General features: G+C 43.4%; 1 protein-coding gene across 4 annotated transcripts in view; it reads right to left on the bottom strand.

Annotated features, from left to right (window-relative positions):
* The window catches only part of SYK (spleen associated tyrosine kinase), a 130,831-nt gene that overhangs the window by 4,014 nt on the left and 110,864 nt on the right, over positions 1 to 15,953 (bottom strand). For all 4 annotated transcript variants that reach the window (XM_023742129.1, XM_023742127.1, XM_023742128.1 and 1 more), the window contains 2 exons: positions 8,502 to 8,642; positions 7,703 to 7,815 (listed from right to left, as the gene is read on the bottom strand). In XM_023742129.1, the coding sequence (XP_023597897.1) occupies positions 7,703 to 7,815; positions 8,502 to 8,642 (254 nt within the window). The remainder of the gene's footprint in view (positions 1 to 7,702; positions 7,816 to 8,501; positions 8,643 to 15,953) is intronic.

Consider the following 15,953-nt stretch of genomic DNA (forward strand, 5'->3'; position numbering starts at 1 on the left):
TTGTGAGGATTTTTGTTTTCTTTATGTTGAGGTGTAATCCATACTGAAGGCTGTGGTCTTTGATCTTCATCAGTAAGTGCTTCAAGTCCTCTTCACTTCCAGCAAGCAACCACTAAAAGCTGGAAGAGGCAAGGAAGGATCTTCCCCTAGAGCTTTCAGAGAGAGCATGGCTCTGCTGGAATCTTGATTTCTAACTTACTGAAAAGAAAATAAACCTGGTGCCATCGAGTCGATTCCAACTCATAGTGACCCTATGGAATAGAATAGACCTGCCCTATAGAGTTTCCAAAGAGCAGCTGGTGGATTTGAACTGCTGACCTTCTGGTTAGAAGCCAAGCTCTTAACCGCTGTGTCACCATAGCCTCCAGAATTGTGAGACAATAAATTTCAGTTGTTTTAGGCCATCTTAATTTGTAGTACTTTTTATGGCAGCCCTAGGAAACTAATATAATGAGTTTGTGAAAATGTGCTGGTTATGGTCTCTCACACCTTTTTAAAATAATAATTTATTGTGTTTTCAGTGAAGGTTTACACAACAGTTGAGGTTCCTATTCAACAATTTCCACACAAATTGTTCAGTGACATTGGTTACATTCTTCACAATACGTGAACATTCTCATTATTTCCATTCTGGTTGCTCTGTTTCTATTAAACTAGTTTCCCTGCCCCTTTACCTACTTCTCATCTTTGTTTTAAAGAAATTGTTGACCTTTTGGTCTCATATAGATTATTTTTTAAAGGAGCACAGTACTCACGGGTGATAGTCTTTATTTGGTAAGCCTATCTGTTATTTAGCTAAACGGTGATCTTAGGGGCTAGTTCTGGTTCAAAGTTTAAAGAGTATCTTAGGGTAATAGCCTCAGGAAGTCCTCCGGTCTAAACTGGTACAGTAAGTATAGATTTTTAAGAATCTGAGGTTTTCTTCCACATTTTTCTCCCATTCTATCAGGGTCCATCTATTGTGGCCCTGACCAGAATAGTCAGTAGTGGTAGCTAGGTACCATCTAGTTCTTCTGGTATCAGGGTAGATGAGGTCATATTTCATGTAGACTATTAGTCCTGTAGACTAGTTTCTTCTTTGAGTCTTTGGTTCCTTCTTTCTCTTTTGCTTCAGATCAGTAGAAACCAACAGTTGTATTTTTGATCATGATCTTGTAAGTGTTGGATCTTTGCAGGCATGAGACTATGAATGGTTGTGCCCCCTAGTGGCTGACTCTAGAGCCAGCAACTCACAGTGTGGTCCCAGCCCCCAGCATGGTGGGACCAGGAGCCTGTGAGAAATGCAGAGTCTCAAGCCTGTCCCAGACCTACAGAGCCCAAATCTTCATTTTGACAAGATTTCCATATTTTGCACAAGAAGTCAAAACCTTTTAATCCCTTGTGAGTCTAGAGAAAAAGAATGTGTCTGAAAACATTTAGTTGGTCATTGTGCTGTAGACATGCATCTAATTTTTTATTCCTAATCTTGGAGGAAAAGAATCTGGCCACAATTTAGACTTTCCCTCCCCACATCTCAAATGGATGGCTCTGTATTTTCTGAAAACGTGCTAGTGGTATCGGAGTTCTTATTAAAACTCAAAAACTGTCACGTCAGAAGCAAAAGCGCAGATGCTGCCTATTTTAAATCTTAACATAGCAAGGCTTTCCTTTCCTGTCACAGTTGACAAGTGAGGTACTGATGTAAGTAAACCACGGGTAAACGTTTTTTAACCATTTGCAATCTCTAAACAAATTTTACAGACACCTGAGTCCCTGGTGGTGCAAATGGTGAACGCGCTCTGCTACTAACTGAAAGGTTGGAGGTGCTAGTCCACCCAGAAGCATCTTGGAAGAAAGGCCTGGCGATCTCCTTCCAAAAAAAACCAGCCATTGAAAACTCTATGGAGCACAGTTCTACTCTGATGCACGTGGAATCGTCATGAGTCAGAGTCTGCTTGATGGTAACTGGTGTGTGTGTGTGTATTTTATTTTAAACCTTTGATTTTAAGGTTTTTCTTATCCACAAAACCAAATATTAACCATAAAAAGCTCGACTGCAAAAACCTGCCGGAAACTGCTCTATAGGCAATGTAAATCTGTCTCATCCTGCTAGAAAGGGATAGTCATCAAACAATTACCTCCTAATTTAAATCTCAAAAAGTCTCATAGTTGCAGGTGGGTGGAGGGCCAAATTATTGGCCGCCAGGCCAGAAGTAACTTGATATCACTTGATCTCAGTAAAGGGGGAAGGCATTAAGATTAGCCAATTGTTGATCTTCTATATTACTCCCTCTTCTTCTCTTTATGGAGCCCTGATGGTGTAGTGGTTAAGAGCTTGGCTGCTAACCTAACGTCAGCAGTTCAAATCCACCAGCTGCTCCTTGGAAACCCTATGGGGCAGTTCTACTTTGCCCTATAGGGTCTCTGTGAGTCGGAACCCATTTGATGACACCCAATAACTTCTCCTTATGGAGCCCTGGTGGCGAAGTGGTTAAGCGCTTGGCTGCTAACCAAAAGGTTGGCAGTTCCATTCCTTGGAATCCCTTTGGAGCGCTTCTACTCTGTCCTATAGGGTTGCTATGAGTCAGGAATTGACTTGAAGGCAACGGGCTTCTTCTCTTTATAAGCCCCATTGTACCTACCTGCTTCAAGCCATTTGATTTTTCTGGAATCAAAATGGTCTCCCAATATGCATATAGAATAGCTGCTCAAGATAAATCTTATGGTCAAATTTCAGTGAGTTTTGATTGTTTTTAACAGGTGAAACTGGCTGACTTTTTAAAGGAAAAAAAATGAAAAAATAAACAGCCTCAAAAAGCTTGGAGAATGTACAGGGATCCCTTCTATTCCCTTCACCACATTCTGGAAGTTCCCATATGCCCCTGTGCCCCAGGCAATCTTCTCACTTCCTTCTGCTGAGAAAGTACCTTCACATTGGACAGCTTTTAAAACTCCAGACCTACATTCAACAACCCCTGGGCCCTGGGCCCTGCTAAGTTTTGAGTTTCCACTGGATTAACTAAAGGGCTAGAGAATGTACTTACTTTAAGCTTGTTGTCTCCCCTCCATCCCCCCACGGCACTGTAAGTTCTTACAAGGACAGGGACTGGGGCTTACCTGCTTACCTGTGCTTCACTTACTGCTATCCCGAGCACCTGGAAAGGTGGCTGCGCACACAGTAGGCACTCAGGTAGTGAGTGTGGACAAGTGACTGTGCCCCAGGTCTTTTAGGATGCATCAGGCTCAGAGACAGAAAGGATTTGGGGTGGGAGGGAGCCAGGGACAGACCTTGCCAAGGTTCTAGAAAATTCACCCTGCACTTTGGGTTTACAGATCTTTAAAGAGGATTTTGGCCCTCATCTAGAGCATTCCTCACTCTCAGGGAATCCCAACTGTCCAGGGTTTTGTCCCTTAGACAGAGGCCTTTCCTCACCCCTGAAGGGTGGAGACTGTTAGAGATTGTTTTCCAGGATGAAGCGGCCCAGCATCTTCTCTCAATTTGCAAGAGCTTTTCACACATGGAGGAGCCCTGGCCGCGTAATGGTTAAGTGTTCAGCTGCTAACTGAAAGGGCGGCAGTTGGAACCCACCAGCCGCTCCATGGAAGAAAGGTATGGCAGTCCGCTTCTGTAAAGATTTACGGCCTTGGAAACCCTATGGGGCAGTTCCACTCTGTCCTACAGGGTCGCTATGAGTCGGAATCCCCTGGAGAGCAGTGGCTGGGTTTCCTGCGTGGATCTTTAGTTACAAGAACATGGACTCTGGAAAACACTTACTTATTGAGACCTCCTTACTGTTCTTGTTTTTCTGAAAGCTAGTGTTTCCTTTCTCTGCAACCTCTGCATATGACTGTTACAGGGTGATACTCTGGGTATCTTGTTTCCCGTTAGTAGGTTCCATCACTGGGTCCCTCGTAAGTCCTCCCAAAGATCCCACCCCAAAACAGAACAGAACAGAATGCAGAGGGCACAGGCGGGCATCTTCCCAAGACACTCAGTGTTGATGGACCAGCTCCAGAGCCTTTGAATGATTTTGGTTGGTCATGCCCCAAGAAACCTTCTTTTTTTTTTTTTCGTTCAACTACATCATGGAACTACTTTGTTGTTGTTAGCTGTTGTCAAGTTGCTCTCCCATTCATGGCGACCCCATGCACAATGGAACAAAACACTTCCCCGGTGCTGCACTATCCTCATGATTGGTTGTGGACTGGGCCATGGTGATCCATAGGACTTTCACTGGTTGCTTTTCAGAAGTAGATCACCAGGCCTTTCTTCCTAATCTTTCTTAGTCTGGAAGCTCCACTGAAACCTGTTCAGCATCATAGCAACACAGAAGCCTCCAATGACAGATGGGTAGTATCTGCCCTGGAGGTGGACTGGCCGAGAACTCAACCCAGATCTCCTGCATGGGAAGCTAGAATTCTACCAGTGAATCACCACTGCCTTCTTCTAACTACTTAGGATTAGACAAAGTTCCCTGTCCCCTCATTTCAGGTCACTACTAGAAAAACCTAACCTTCATAAATACAGGTTTATTGAGGAAAAAAAAAAAAAAATCAAAGTTTGATCGAGTTTATTTCTAATTTGGGGCTTGCACCGTCGCTATTCCTATTCCACTGAATCGTCTACCCTGGAGATGATTCCCGGTTATCTATCCATCGATCTAGTTCCTGGAGCAGAACCGGAAAACTGGCATTCCTGTAAAGTCTGACCCAGGATTGAGTCTGTACATCACTTGCCTATAAATCTCACTCAGACTGTAATTTAAATCTCCAGCTGGGAGCATATATTCTGAAATAATTTTAAACAAAGAAGGTTGCTCTTATTTGCTCTAACGTCGGTGACTGCCAGGAAGTTGTTTTCTCTCATGTCCTCCCCCTAGTGGATCATTCTGGAAATAACAACAGAGGAAGCTGTGCGGGTTCAGGGAGGGCTGAGGCAAGCAGAGCTTGCCGGGCTCTGATTCCCTAAGGAACCCCAAGAAAGTGCCAAGGAATGTTTGGCAGCCATTGCCTTGCCCCAAGAGACAGTCCCCACTACAGCTCACCCCAAAAGGTCTGTCACCCACCGCCCCCAAGCCTTCCCCTGCCCACCTCTAACTCTTCGCTGTTAAATATCTACCACAAAGATGCAGCCGGCAGAAATAAACATGGCAAGTATTAAAGTTAGATGTAAATGCTGTTAAGAGCTCCGCTGCTAACCAAAAGGTCGGCAGTTCAAATCCACCAGCCTCTCCTTGGAAACCCTATAGGGTAGTTCTAGTCTGTCCTATAGGGTCACTATGAGTTGGAATCAACTCAATGACAATCGGTGTTTTTTTTTGGTCACAGTTGATTTTAATTCCAGCTTTCTTCATTTGTCTCAGAACAATCTGAAGTACCTTTCCCTGAGGAAGATAAACCTTCCCCAGGAAGCTGCAGGTAGGATGAAGTAGTACTTCTTATAAATGGCCACGTGGATGCTCACCCACACAGGAGGGCTGGTGATCTGCTCCCAGGGCCTGAGGGCCCGTACTTGCAGTGCTTGCTACTACCGGACACTGGACCCCAGTGTCGACCTTGGGAAGAAAAGGTCGAGATGGACCACGGAGGGTCATGGATGCTGTGCACCGAGGAGGTGTGCTGTGAAGCCCACCACCTGACCACCAAGTCTCCCCCTGTGCCTGGCTCTCAGTGAACTGTCCCAATGGGCCAGGGCCTCCAGGATACAGTGGAGTTTATGCTACCATTAAAAGCCAGGAAAAGCAGGTGCCATTCCCAGCAGTTTACAGGCCCTTTGGAACCCTGTTGAAAACAAAGGATTAGTTGCCGACGTATATTTATGGGACCTCTTGGAAAGTCTCAGAGAGCAGGTGCTTCCTTCACCCTCTCATGTCCCCTGGTCCGAGACTTCATGTCATTTCGGGAGGGAGTGCCATGGAATGAGACAAGTGGGGATGAGAGTCTCAGCACAGGCACACAGCATCTTCATACGGTTGACAGCGTCATCTCTAGGAGTTAATTTCTCTCCTGTTTTGCCATGTATCCCCCTCACCTCCTGATTTTCTAGCCTAGAACTTCCATTTCAATTTCAAAAATAGCTGCCCCACTCCCTCCATCAATGGTTCTCACAATTCTAGTTTAGGCTTGGGGAGAATTAAGTCAAGATTCAAGGAATGGGGTTCCTCCCTAAACTCCATGAATAACACTTTTCTCTTGCTGACGCTTTGCTATTCCTTTAGCACTAACCAAACCAAAAAAAGACCCACACCGGTTGCCATCAAATTAACTCTGACTCTTGGCGACCCCATGTATGTCAGAGTAGAACTTTGCCCCATAGGGTTTTCAACATCTAATTTGGAAGCAGGTCCTCAGGCCTTTCTTCCAAGGCACCTCTGGGTAGGCTCGAACCTTCAACTTTTTGGTTAGCAGCCAAATGCGTTTTTTGTACCACTGAGGGGCTTCTTAGAACTAACAATTATGGTCAAAGTGTATCCCTCAGGGCCTGGACAGGCTCCTTCAGCACGGGAAGACCCCTGCCAGGCCTGGTTCCCATCAGCAGTCAGGGACAGGAAAACATCTGCCCAATGATCTGCCTGGTCCCTTTGCTGCTGACCCCCTGGGTTGCTTCTAGATCAATAATGAGATTCTTTACTTCCACTCCTGATGGTGGTGGTGGTGGTGATGTCCCCGGTGGTTGCAGCATAAATACCAGGTAGAATCTGAAAGCTTTTGGAATGGCTTCAGCCTCCCAGGTTTTCCTGCAAGGCAGCAGTCATATCTGAGGCAAGTCTGAGTCCTCTAAGTATCCAGTCTATGGCAAGTTCCAGAGCTGCCCCGATCACAGGCCACCACATCTCCAAGCTCCAGGCCTCCAAGTGCACACGTCAAAGTTCCAGAAGTGGGGGCTGGGCTACCGCAAGGCACACTCACACGTTGCCCAGCCCTGGGAGAAGCAAAAGCTGCTCCTCTAATTCCCAGGAGCAGTGCCTTCTCCTCCCCAGCAAGGTGCCCAGATACCGCCTGAGTACAGCATCCATGTGTCCTTCAAAGCCTGCAGCAGCATGTGTGACCCAGGAGGCAAGAGGTATGATCCAACCAGGACAGATGTCAAGGACCACTGACGCAAGGTCTGTGTAGCTTTTAGAGAAGTGTTACCTTAGAGAATCCATGCTTTGCTAATAAAGGACTTCACGAACTAGGAAAGGATATATTCTCCTGTGAAATACTTTTGTCATTCTTGATTGTCAAATGTGGTATACAGCACCAGATGCTTACCCATTACCCACTGTTGTCCAGTCGATTTCGACTCATAGCAACCCTAGAGGACAGAGTAGAACTGCCCCATATGGTTTCCAAGCAGCTCCTGGTGGATTCAAACTGCTGACCTTTCAGTTAGCAGCTGAGCTCTTAACTACTGCGCCACCAGGGTTTCCACCAGACTCTTAGAAGCATCTTTTTACTTTGACTTGTCCCCCATGATTATCTACATTGAAATTTGAAAACCCTAGATGTCAGAGTAATTGTCTAAAATTATTCTTTAGACTCTAAAGAATTCAAGTGTATGGTCCAGGAAGCAAGATATCTTAAAGAAGAGGCAGTTTTTGTTTTTCCCCTCCATCTCTTATTTAGAAGGGAGCACATTCCGAATTAATGAAAAGACAGACTTCATGCTTCTTTTTAATGCCCAGCCATCCCGTCTGCCTCCAGCATCTGCACGCGTGGAAGGGAGGTGTCTGGTACTCACTCGTATGTCCAGCAGAGGGTCATCAGCTCGTACATCTCTCTTGGACAGCCTGGAGGGGATGCCATCCTTTCTCCTTTCTCTAGCATAGCAGACACTTCACTTCCTTTCATTCCCTGAAAACATGCAATACATCCCTCAGCTTTTAAAACATACTGTTCAGCAAAGCAAAACCAATCGATCCTCTCCCCCCAAAAATGTACAGAGACGAGAGTGCATGATGTAGGGTTTCAATTATATAAAGTACAAAAACAGGAGAATTTAATCTATGATACTAGAGGTTAGAGGGGGTTACCCTCTGGGTAAGGCTTGTGTCTTCAGCGGGATGGAGTGGGGAGTCGTTTTCTGGGGTTCTGTTTTGCTTCTTCACCTGGGGCTGGTTTCATGGGTGCACTCCTTTTGTGAAAATTCATCCAGCTGTATCCTAGGATTTATGTACTTTTCTGAATGTGTATTATATTTTAATAGAAAAGTCTAAAAAATGTAACTGAGCTGCAAATTTGATATGGTATGAAGTCATTATTTCTATTTCAACTCCTATTCATGATGATTGGGGTGTATATTTATGCCTATTTATACGTGTAATGCACAATGGAAAAAATACATAATGTTCGGTTAGCATTCCATATTTCTTTTTCAGTTTAGAATAAAGTTAGGTCATATTAACTGCCCAATTTAAAAGGTAGTGCAAGACTCAGAATAGGTACACAGATTTTGTGATTTCCAGGTTTCGGGAGAGATAATCTGGGTGCATATCCATCCTAACGGCCACATAAATACGAAGGAAACACTATTGGCTCACTCGATACGGCTTCTGCCCATAGGAAAATGCTTCCCACATCAGCACGCCGAAGCTCCAGACGTCACTCTTGCTGGAGAATTTGTAGTAGTTGATGCACTCAGGAGCATACCACTTCACAGGCCACTTCCCGTGCGTCTGCGCCTGCAAGCAAAGCAAGTGGAGTTGTTGTTGTCAGTTGATTCCAACTCAAGTGACCCCATGGGTGCAGAGTACAACTGCTCCATAGGGTTTTCAAGGTTATGACTTTTGGAGGCAGACCGCCAGACCTGTCTTCCGAGGGGGCTCTGGGTGGCTTTGAACTGCCAACCTTTTGGCCAACAGTCAAATGCTTCACCATTTGCACCACGCAGGGATGACTAAGCAAGCAGAGAAGCATCATTAAAAATAAAATCGTAAACCTCAAACCATAAAGTTCTTAGAAGAAAATATAGGAGCAAAGCTTTGGGATCAAATTTCCTTCAGTGACAGATTATCAAACACAACGAATGCACAAGCAACAGAAAACAAAATCGATAACTTGGACCTCATAAAAGTGAAATACTTCTGTTCATCAAAAGACTTTATCGAAAGAGTAAAGAGATAACCTACAGACTGGGAAAACATCTTTGGGAATGACATAACTGATAAGGGTCTAATATCTAACATACATAGAAAATTTCTACAGCTTAACAAGAAAAAGGCAAACAGCCCAATCCAAAACTGGGCAAAGGACATGAACCGATAATTCACCAAAGAGGACATTCAAATGGCCCGCAGACGTACGAAAAGATGCTCAACATTGTTAGCCATCAGAGAAATGCAAATGAAAACCACAATGAGATATTATTTTACTCCCATTAGGATGGCTAGGATTAAAAACAAAAACAAAAAAACAGAAAATAACAGGTGTTGGAGGGGATACGGAGAAATTGGAACCCTCATCCATTGCTGGTGGGAATGCAAAATGGTACAGCCATTCTGGACAACAGTCTGGTGGTTCCTCATATGGTAGAGTTGCCATAACTAAAAACCAAACCTGGTTCCGTCGAGGCGATTTTGACTCGTAGCAGCCCTGTAGCAATTCCACTCCTAGGTATATACCCTGGTGGTGTAGTGGTTAAGCACTAGGCTGCTAACTGAAAGGTCAGTGGTTCAAACCCATGGGCCACTCCATGGGAGAAAGATGTGGCAGTCTGTTTCCGTAAAGATTTACAGCCTTGGAAACCCTATGGGGCAGCTCTGCTCTGAGTCGGAATTGACTTGAAAGCAACAGTTTTTTTGTTTTTGGTTTGAGCATATACCCTAGCGATCTAATAGAAGTGACAGGAACCGATATATGCACACTTATGTTCATTGCAGCACTATTCACAGTAGCAAAAAGAAGGAAACAACTTAAGTGCCCATCAACAGATGAATAGATAAGTAAAATGTGGTACATACATACAATGAAACACTACTCAATGATAAAGAAAAATGAGTTCCCCAAACATCTTGGAACATGAATGAACCTGGAGGACATTATGTTGAGCAAAACAAATCCATCACAAAAATACAAAAAAACCCCAATATTGTATGTTCTCATTTTTATGAAATGACATGAACAGGCAAATATACAGAAATTAATATTCATTATTGATTACTAGGGATGGGGAGTGACAGGGAGAAGGGGATTCACTTTCTAGATAGAAGGCACTTGTTATTTTTGGTGATGGGACAGGGAACACCAAATTAAGGTGAAGTGTATACAGCTTGACAAAGGTAAACAATGTCACTAAAATGTACTCGTGAAAAAAGGACCTTCTGGTAACTGCTATGGCATAAATCTGCCACTTATCTGTCAGTTTGTCATACTGTGGTGGCTTGCACGTAGCTATGATGCTGGAAGCTATGCCACTGCTATTTCAAATAGGAGCAGGGTCACCCATGGTGGACAGGTTTCAGCGGAGCTTCCACACTGAGACAGACTAGGAAGTAGGAACTGGCGATCTACTTCTGAAAAAAAAAATTGACCAGTGAAAACCTTATGGACAGCAGCAGAACACTGTCTGATATAGTGCTGGAAGATGAGCCCTTACATTGAAGGCACTCAAAATACAAGTGGGGAAGAGCTGCCTCCTCAAAGTAGAGTCGACCTTAATGACATGGATGTTGTAAAGCTTTTGGGACCTTTATTTGCTGATGTGGCACAACTCAAAATGACAGGAAACAGCTGCAAATATCTATTAGCAATTGGAATATGGAATGTATGAAGTATGAATCACGGGAAATTGGAAGTTGTCAAAAATGAAATGGAACGCATGAAGACTGATATCCCGGGCATTAGTGACCTGAAATGGACTGGTATTGGCCATTTGGAATTGAAAGAGCCCTGGTGGTGCAGTGGTTAAGAGCTCAGCTGCCAACCAAAAGGTTGGCTGTTTGAATCAACCAGCCGCTCCTTGGAAACCCTATGGGGCAGTTCTACTGTCCTATAGGGTGGTTGTGAGTCAGAATTGACTCGACGGCAATGGGTTTGATTGACTATACTGGGAATGACCAATTGAAGAGGGACAATGTCACATTCATCGTCCAAAAGAGCCTTTCAAGAACTACCCAGAAGAACAACGCTGTCAGTGATAAGATGATATCCGCACATCTACAAGAAAGACCAGTCAATGCAGCTATTATTCAAATACGTGCACCAACCACTAATGCCAAAGATGAAGAAATTGGATATTTCTACCAACTTCTGCAGTCTGAAATTGATCACATAATGCTATCCAGATGCATTGATAATTAATTGATCACATATGCAATCAAGATGCATTGAGAATTACTGGTGACAGGAATGCAAAATTTGGAAACAAAGAAGAAGGATCTGTAGTTGGAAAATATGTCCTTGGTGATAGAAACAATGCTGGAGATGACTTGATAGAATTTTGCAAGACCAATGACTTATTTATTGGAAATACATTTTTTTCAACAACATAAATGGCAACCATACACGTGGATCTCACAGGATGTAATACACAGGAATCAAATTGACTATATCTGTGAAAAGAGACAATGGAGAAGCTCAATGTTTCTAGTCAGAACAAGGCCAGGGGCTGACTGTGGAATGGACCATCAATTGCTCATACGCAAATTCAAGTTGAAGCTGAAGAAAATGAAAACAAGTTCACAACAGCCAAAGTATGATCTTGTATATCCCACCTGAGTTTAGAGATCATCTCAAGAATAGATTTGACACACTGAACACTAATGACCAAAGACCAGATGAGTTGTGGGATGCCACTAAGGACATCATACATGAAGAAAGCAAAAGGTCATTAAAAAGACAGGAAAGAAAGAAAAGACGAAAATGGATGTCAGAAGAGACTCTGAAACTTGGTCTTGAATTTTGAGTAACTAAGGTGAAAAGAAGAAATGATGAAGTAAAAGAGCTGAACAGAAGATTTTAAAGAGCAGCTCAAGAGGACAAAGTAAAGTATTATAATAAAATGTGCAAAGACCTGGAGTTAAAGAACATGCTCGGTATTTCTCAAGCTGAGAGAACTGATGAAAAAATTTAAGCTTTGAGTTGCCATATTAAAGGATTCTATGGGCAAAATATTGATCAATGCAGGAAAGCATCAAAAGAAGATAGAAGGAATACAGAGTCACTGTACCAAAAAGAATTGGTCGATGTTCAACCATTTCAGGAGTAGCATATGATCAAAGCTAATGATACTGAAGGAAGAGGTCCAAGCTGCACTGAAGGCACTGGTGGAAAACAAGACTCCAGGAATTGATGGAATACCAATTGAGATGTTTCAACAAATGGATGCAACACTGGAAGTGCCCACTTATCTATGCCAAGATATTTGGAAGACAGCTACTTGGAGAACTGACTGGAAGAGAACCATATTTGTACCCATTCCAAAAACAGGTGATCCAACGGAAAGCAGAAATTATCAAATAATTTCATTAATATCACATGCAAGTAAAATTTTGCTGAAGATAACTAAAAAAAGGTTGCAGCAGTACATCGACAGGGAACTGACAGAAATTCAAGCCAGATTCAGAAGAGGACGTGGAATGAGGCATATCATTGCTGACGTCAGACGGATCCTGGCTGAAAGCAGAGAATACCAGAAACATGTTTATCTGTGTTTTATTGACTATGCAAAGGCATTTGACTATGTGGATCATAACAAATTATGGATAACATCACAAAGAATGGGAATTCCAAAACACTTAATTGTACTCACGAGGAACCTCTACATAAACCAAGAGGCAATCATTCAAACAGAACAAGGGGATACTGCATGGTTTAAAATCAGAAAAGCTGTATGCTGAGTAAATAATCTGAGAAACTGGACTATATGAAGAAGAACCTGGCATGAGGATTGGAGGAAGACTCGTTAACAATCCGCAATATGCATATGACACAATTTCGCTTGCTGCAAGTGAAAAGGACTTGAAGCACTTACTGATGAGGATCAAAGACTACAGCCTTCAGTATGGATTACACCTCAACATGAAGGAAATAAAAATCCTCACAACTGGACCAATGAGCAACATCATGAAAAATGGAGAAAATGTTGAAGTTGTCAAGGATTTCATATTACTTGGATCCACAATCAACACCCATGGAAGCAGCAGCAAAGAAATCAAATGACGTATTGCATTGGGCAATTCTGTTGCAAAAGATCTCTTTGAAGTGTTAAAAAAACAAAGATGTCACTTTGAGGACTAAGGTGCGCCTGACCTAAGCCATGGTATTTTCGATTGCCTCCTACGCATGCGAATGCTAGACAATGAATAAGAGAGACTGAAGAAGAATTGATGCCTTTGAATATGGTATTGGCAAAGAATATTGAATATACCATGAACAGCCAGAAGAACAAACAAATCTGTCTTGGAATATGTACAGCCAGAATGCTCCTCAGAAGTGAGGATGGTGAGACTTCATTTTACGTACTTTGGAAACGTTATCAGGAGGGCCCCGTCCCTGGAGAAGGACATCATGCTTGGTAAAGTAGAGGGTCAGCAGAAAAGAGGAAGATGCTTATAGAGATGGACTGACACAGTGGCTGCAGCAACGGGCTCAAACTTTGCAACGATTGTGAAGATGATACGGGACCAGGTAAAGTTTTGTTCGGTTGTACACAGGGTCACTATGAGTTGGAACTGACTTGACAGCACCTAACAACAACAACATGGCATATATAATTTTGCAACAGAGCAACCACCAAAAATTATACATGTCGGTATATACGTATGTAGACATACATGTGTATAGGTATGCACATGTGAGTACACCTACTCCTCACTTATTGACTATCCCATTATCTGACATTTCACATTTATGACAACAGTAAAAAATCTCCTATCTATTGTGCACATTAACGACACACATCTAGCAGTACGAATGCTGAGGTGCAAGGTGAGAGTAACTCTGGCTGTGATGGTGCGTGTGATAGATTGAGTTTGTGTCGCCTTTCTAGCCGTGGTCTTGTAACTCCCACCTAAGTGATTGGTGGGACTGTGCAGATAGGGTAACTGTAGCCCAGCAAAGGGTTTGGCTGAATTTTCCATCCCTCTGGGCTTGAAATAAGCCACTCCAGAGGCGGGAAAGAGAAGATCCCACCACCACCAAAGAAGAACAGCCAGGAGCCAGCACCTTTGGACCTGGGATCCTTGCACTGAGAAGCTCCTGGAAGCAGAAGACTGAGAGAGAGAGAAAGAAAGAGAGAGCGAGCGAGCTGTAATCCTGAAGACACTGAGAAGTGGTGGCAGGAGAGGCACAGCAGCAGAGACCCGGCAGCAGGAGATGGCATGGTGGGCTTCTTGGCCCATGGAGAGAGAAAGTTAAGTCCCTTTGGGCAGAGGCCTAGGGCCAGGGAGAGGTGTGCCTGCAAGCACGGTTGGGAAGAGGCTGTCCTGATGGAAGAACTGTATCCTGAGTGTTCCTGAGCCTGAATTGTAACCTGTTACTTCTCTAATAAACCCCATAATCGTGAGTATGGTCTATGAGTTCTGTGCGGCCATTGCAATGAATTATCAAAGCCAGCAGAAAAGTATAGAGTGCTGTAGGACGGACAGTTGGTATCAGAATTGTTAAAGACGGTGGAAAGAGGAGACATGTCTGACTTCCACCTCATAGGAATCAGCTTTGGGCTGTTGATCTTGATTTTCCTTCTCCCTTGTGAAGTTAGAGGAGGTCAGATGCTGCCCCAATGACGTTTTTACAGATGCTTAAGATCATGTGTCAACTTGGCTGGGCCATGATTCTCAGTGGTTTGGCAGTTATGCAATTAATTTGGCAGTTATGTAATGATGTAATTTTGCAACTATGTAATGATGTAATTTGGCATTATGTAATGATGTAGTCATCCTTCGTTTTCTGATCTGATGTGGTCATTCTCCATTTTTGCATAATGCTGATTTTCACATAATGACCTGGTCTTTGGAACCTGACTACATCAATAAGTGAGGAGTGGTGTATATGTAGGTGTATATATACAGGTGTATGCATGTGTATATGCATACGCTTGTATGTGATCATATGCACACATATTCATACATATAATAAAGCACATAGGAGGCACAGTTACAGATACTTCTTAGACATAACTAAACACCAGGTTTCCTGGGTTTGAAGGATTAGGACCATAGTCTCATGGGACATCTCAGTCAATTGGCATAATATAGTTCATAAAGCTTATGTTCTACATCCTAGTTTGGTGAGTAGTATCTGGGGTCTTAAAAGCGGGCAAACAGCCATCTAAGATACTACTATTGGTCTCTACTGGTCCAGAGCAAAAGAGCAAGAAGGAAACTGTCTTAGTCATCTAGTGCTGCTATAACAGAAATACCACAAGTGGATGGCTTTAACACAGAGAAATTTATTTTCTCACAGTCTAGTAGGCTACAAGTCCAAATTCAGGGCCTCAGCTCCAGGGGAAGGCTTTCTCTCTCTGTCTGCTCTGGAGGAAGGTCCTCGTTATCATCAATCTTCCCCCAGACTAGGAACTTCTCTGCATAGGAACCTCGGGTCCAAAGGATGTGCTCTGCTCCCCGCACTGCTTTCTTGGTAGTATGAGGTCCCTCACTCTCTCCTTGCTTCCCTTTCATTTTATCGCTTGTAAGATAAAAGGTGGTGCAGGCCACACCCCAGGGAAACTCCCTTTATGTTGGATCAGGGATGTGACCTTAGTAAGGGTGTTATACAATCCTACCCTAATCCTCTTTAACATAAAATTACAATCAAAAAATGGGGGACAACCACACATTACTGGGAATCATGGCCCAGCGAAATTGATACACACATTTTTTGGGGGACATAATTCAATCCATGACAGAAACCAAAGACTCATAGCAGAAAATAGTCTACAGGACTAACAGTCTACACGAACAATGACCTCATCTACCCTTAGACCAGAAAAACTGGATGATGCCCGGCTACAACTGCTGACCGTTGTAATCAGGGCCGCAATAGGTAGACCCTGA

The sequence above is a fragment of the Trichechus manatus genome, unplaced genomic scaffold, assembly GCF_000243295.1.
Source record: "Trichechus manatus latirostris isolate Lorelei unplaced genomic scaffold, TriManLat1.0 scaffold00201, whole genome shotgun sequence".
NCBI classification, from domain to species: domain Eukaryota; kingdom Metazoa; phylum Chordata; class Mammalia; order Sirenia; family Trichechidae; genus Trichechus; species Trichechus manatus.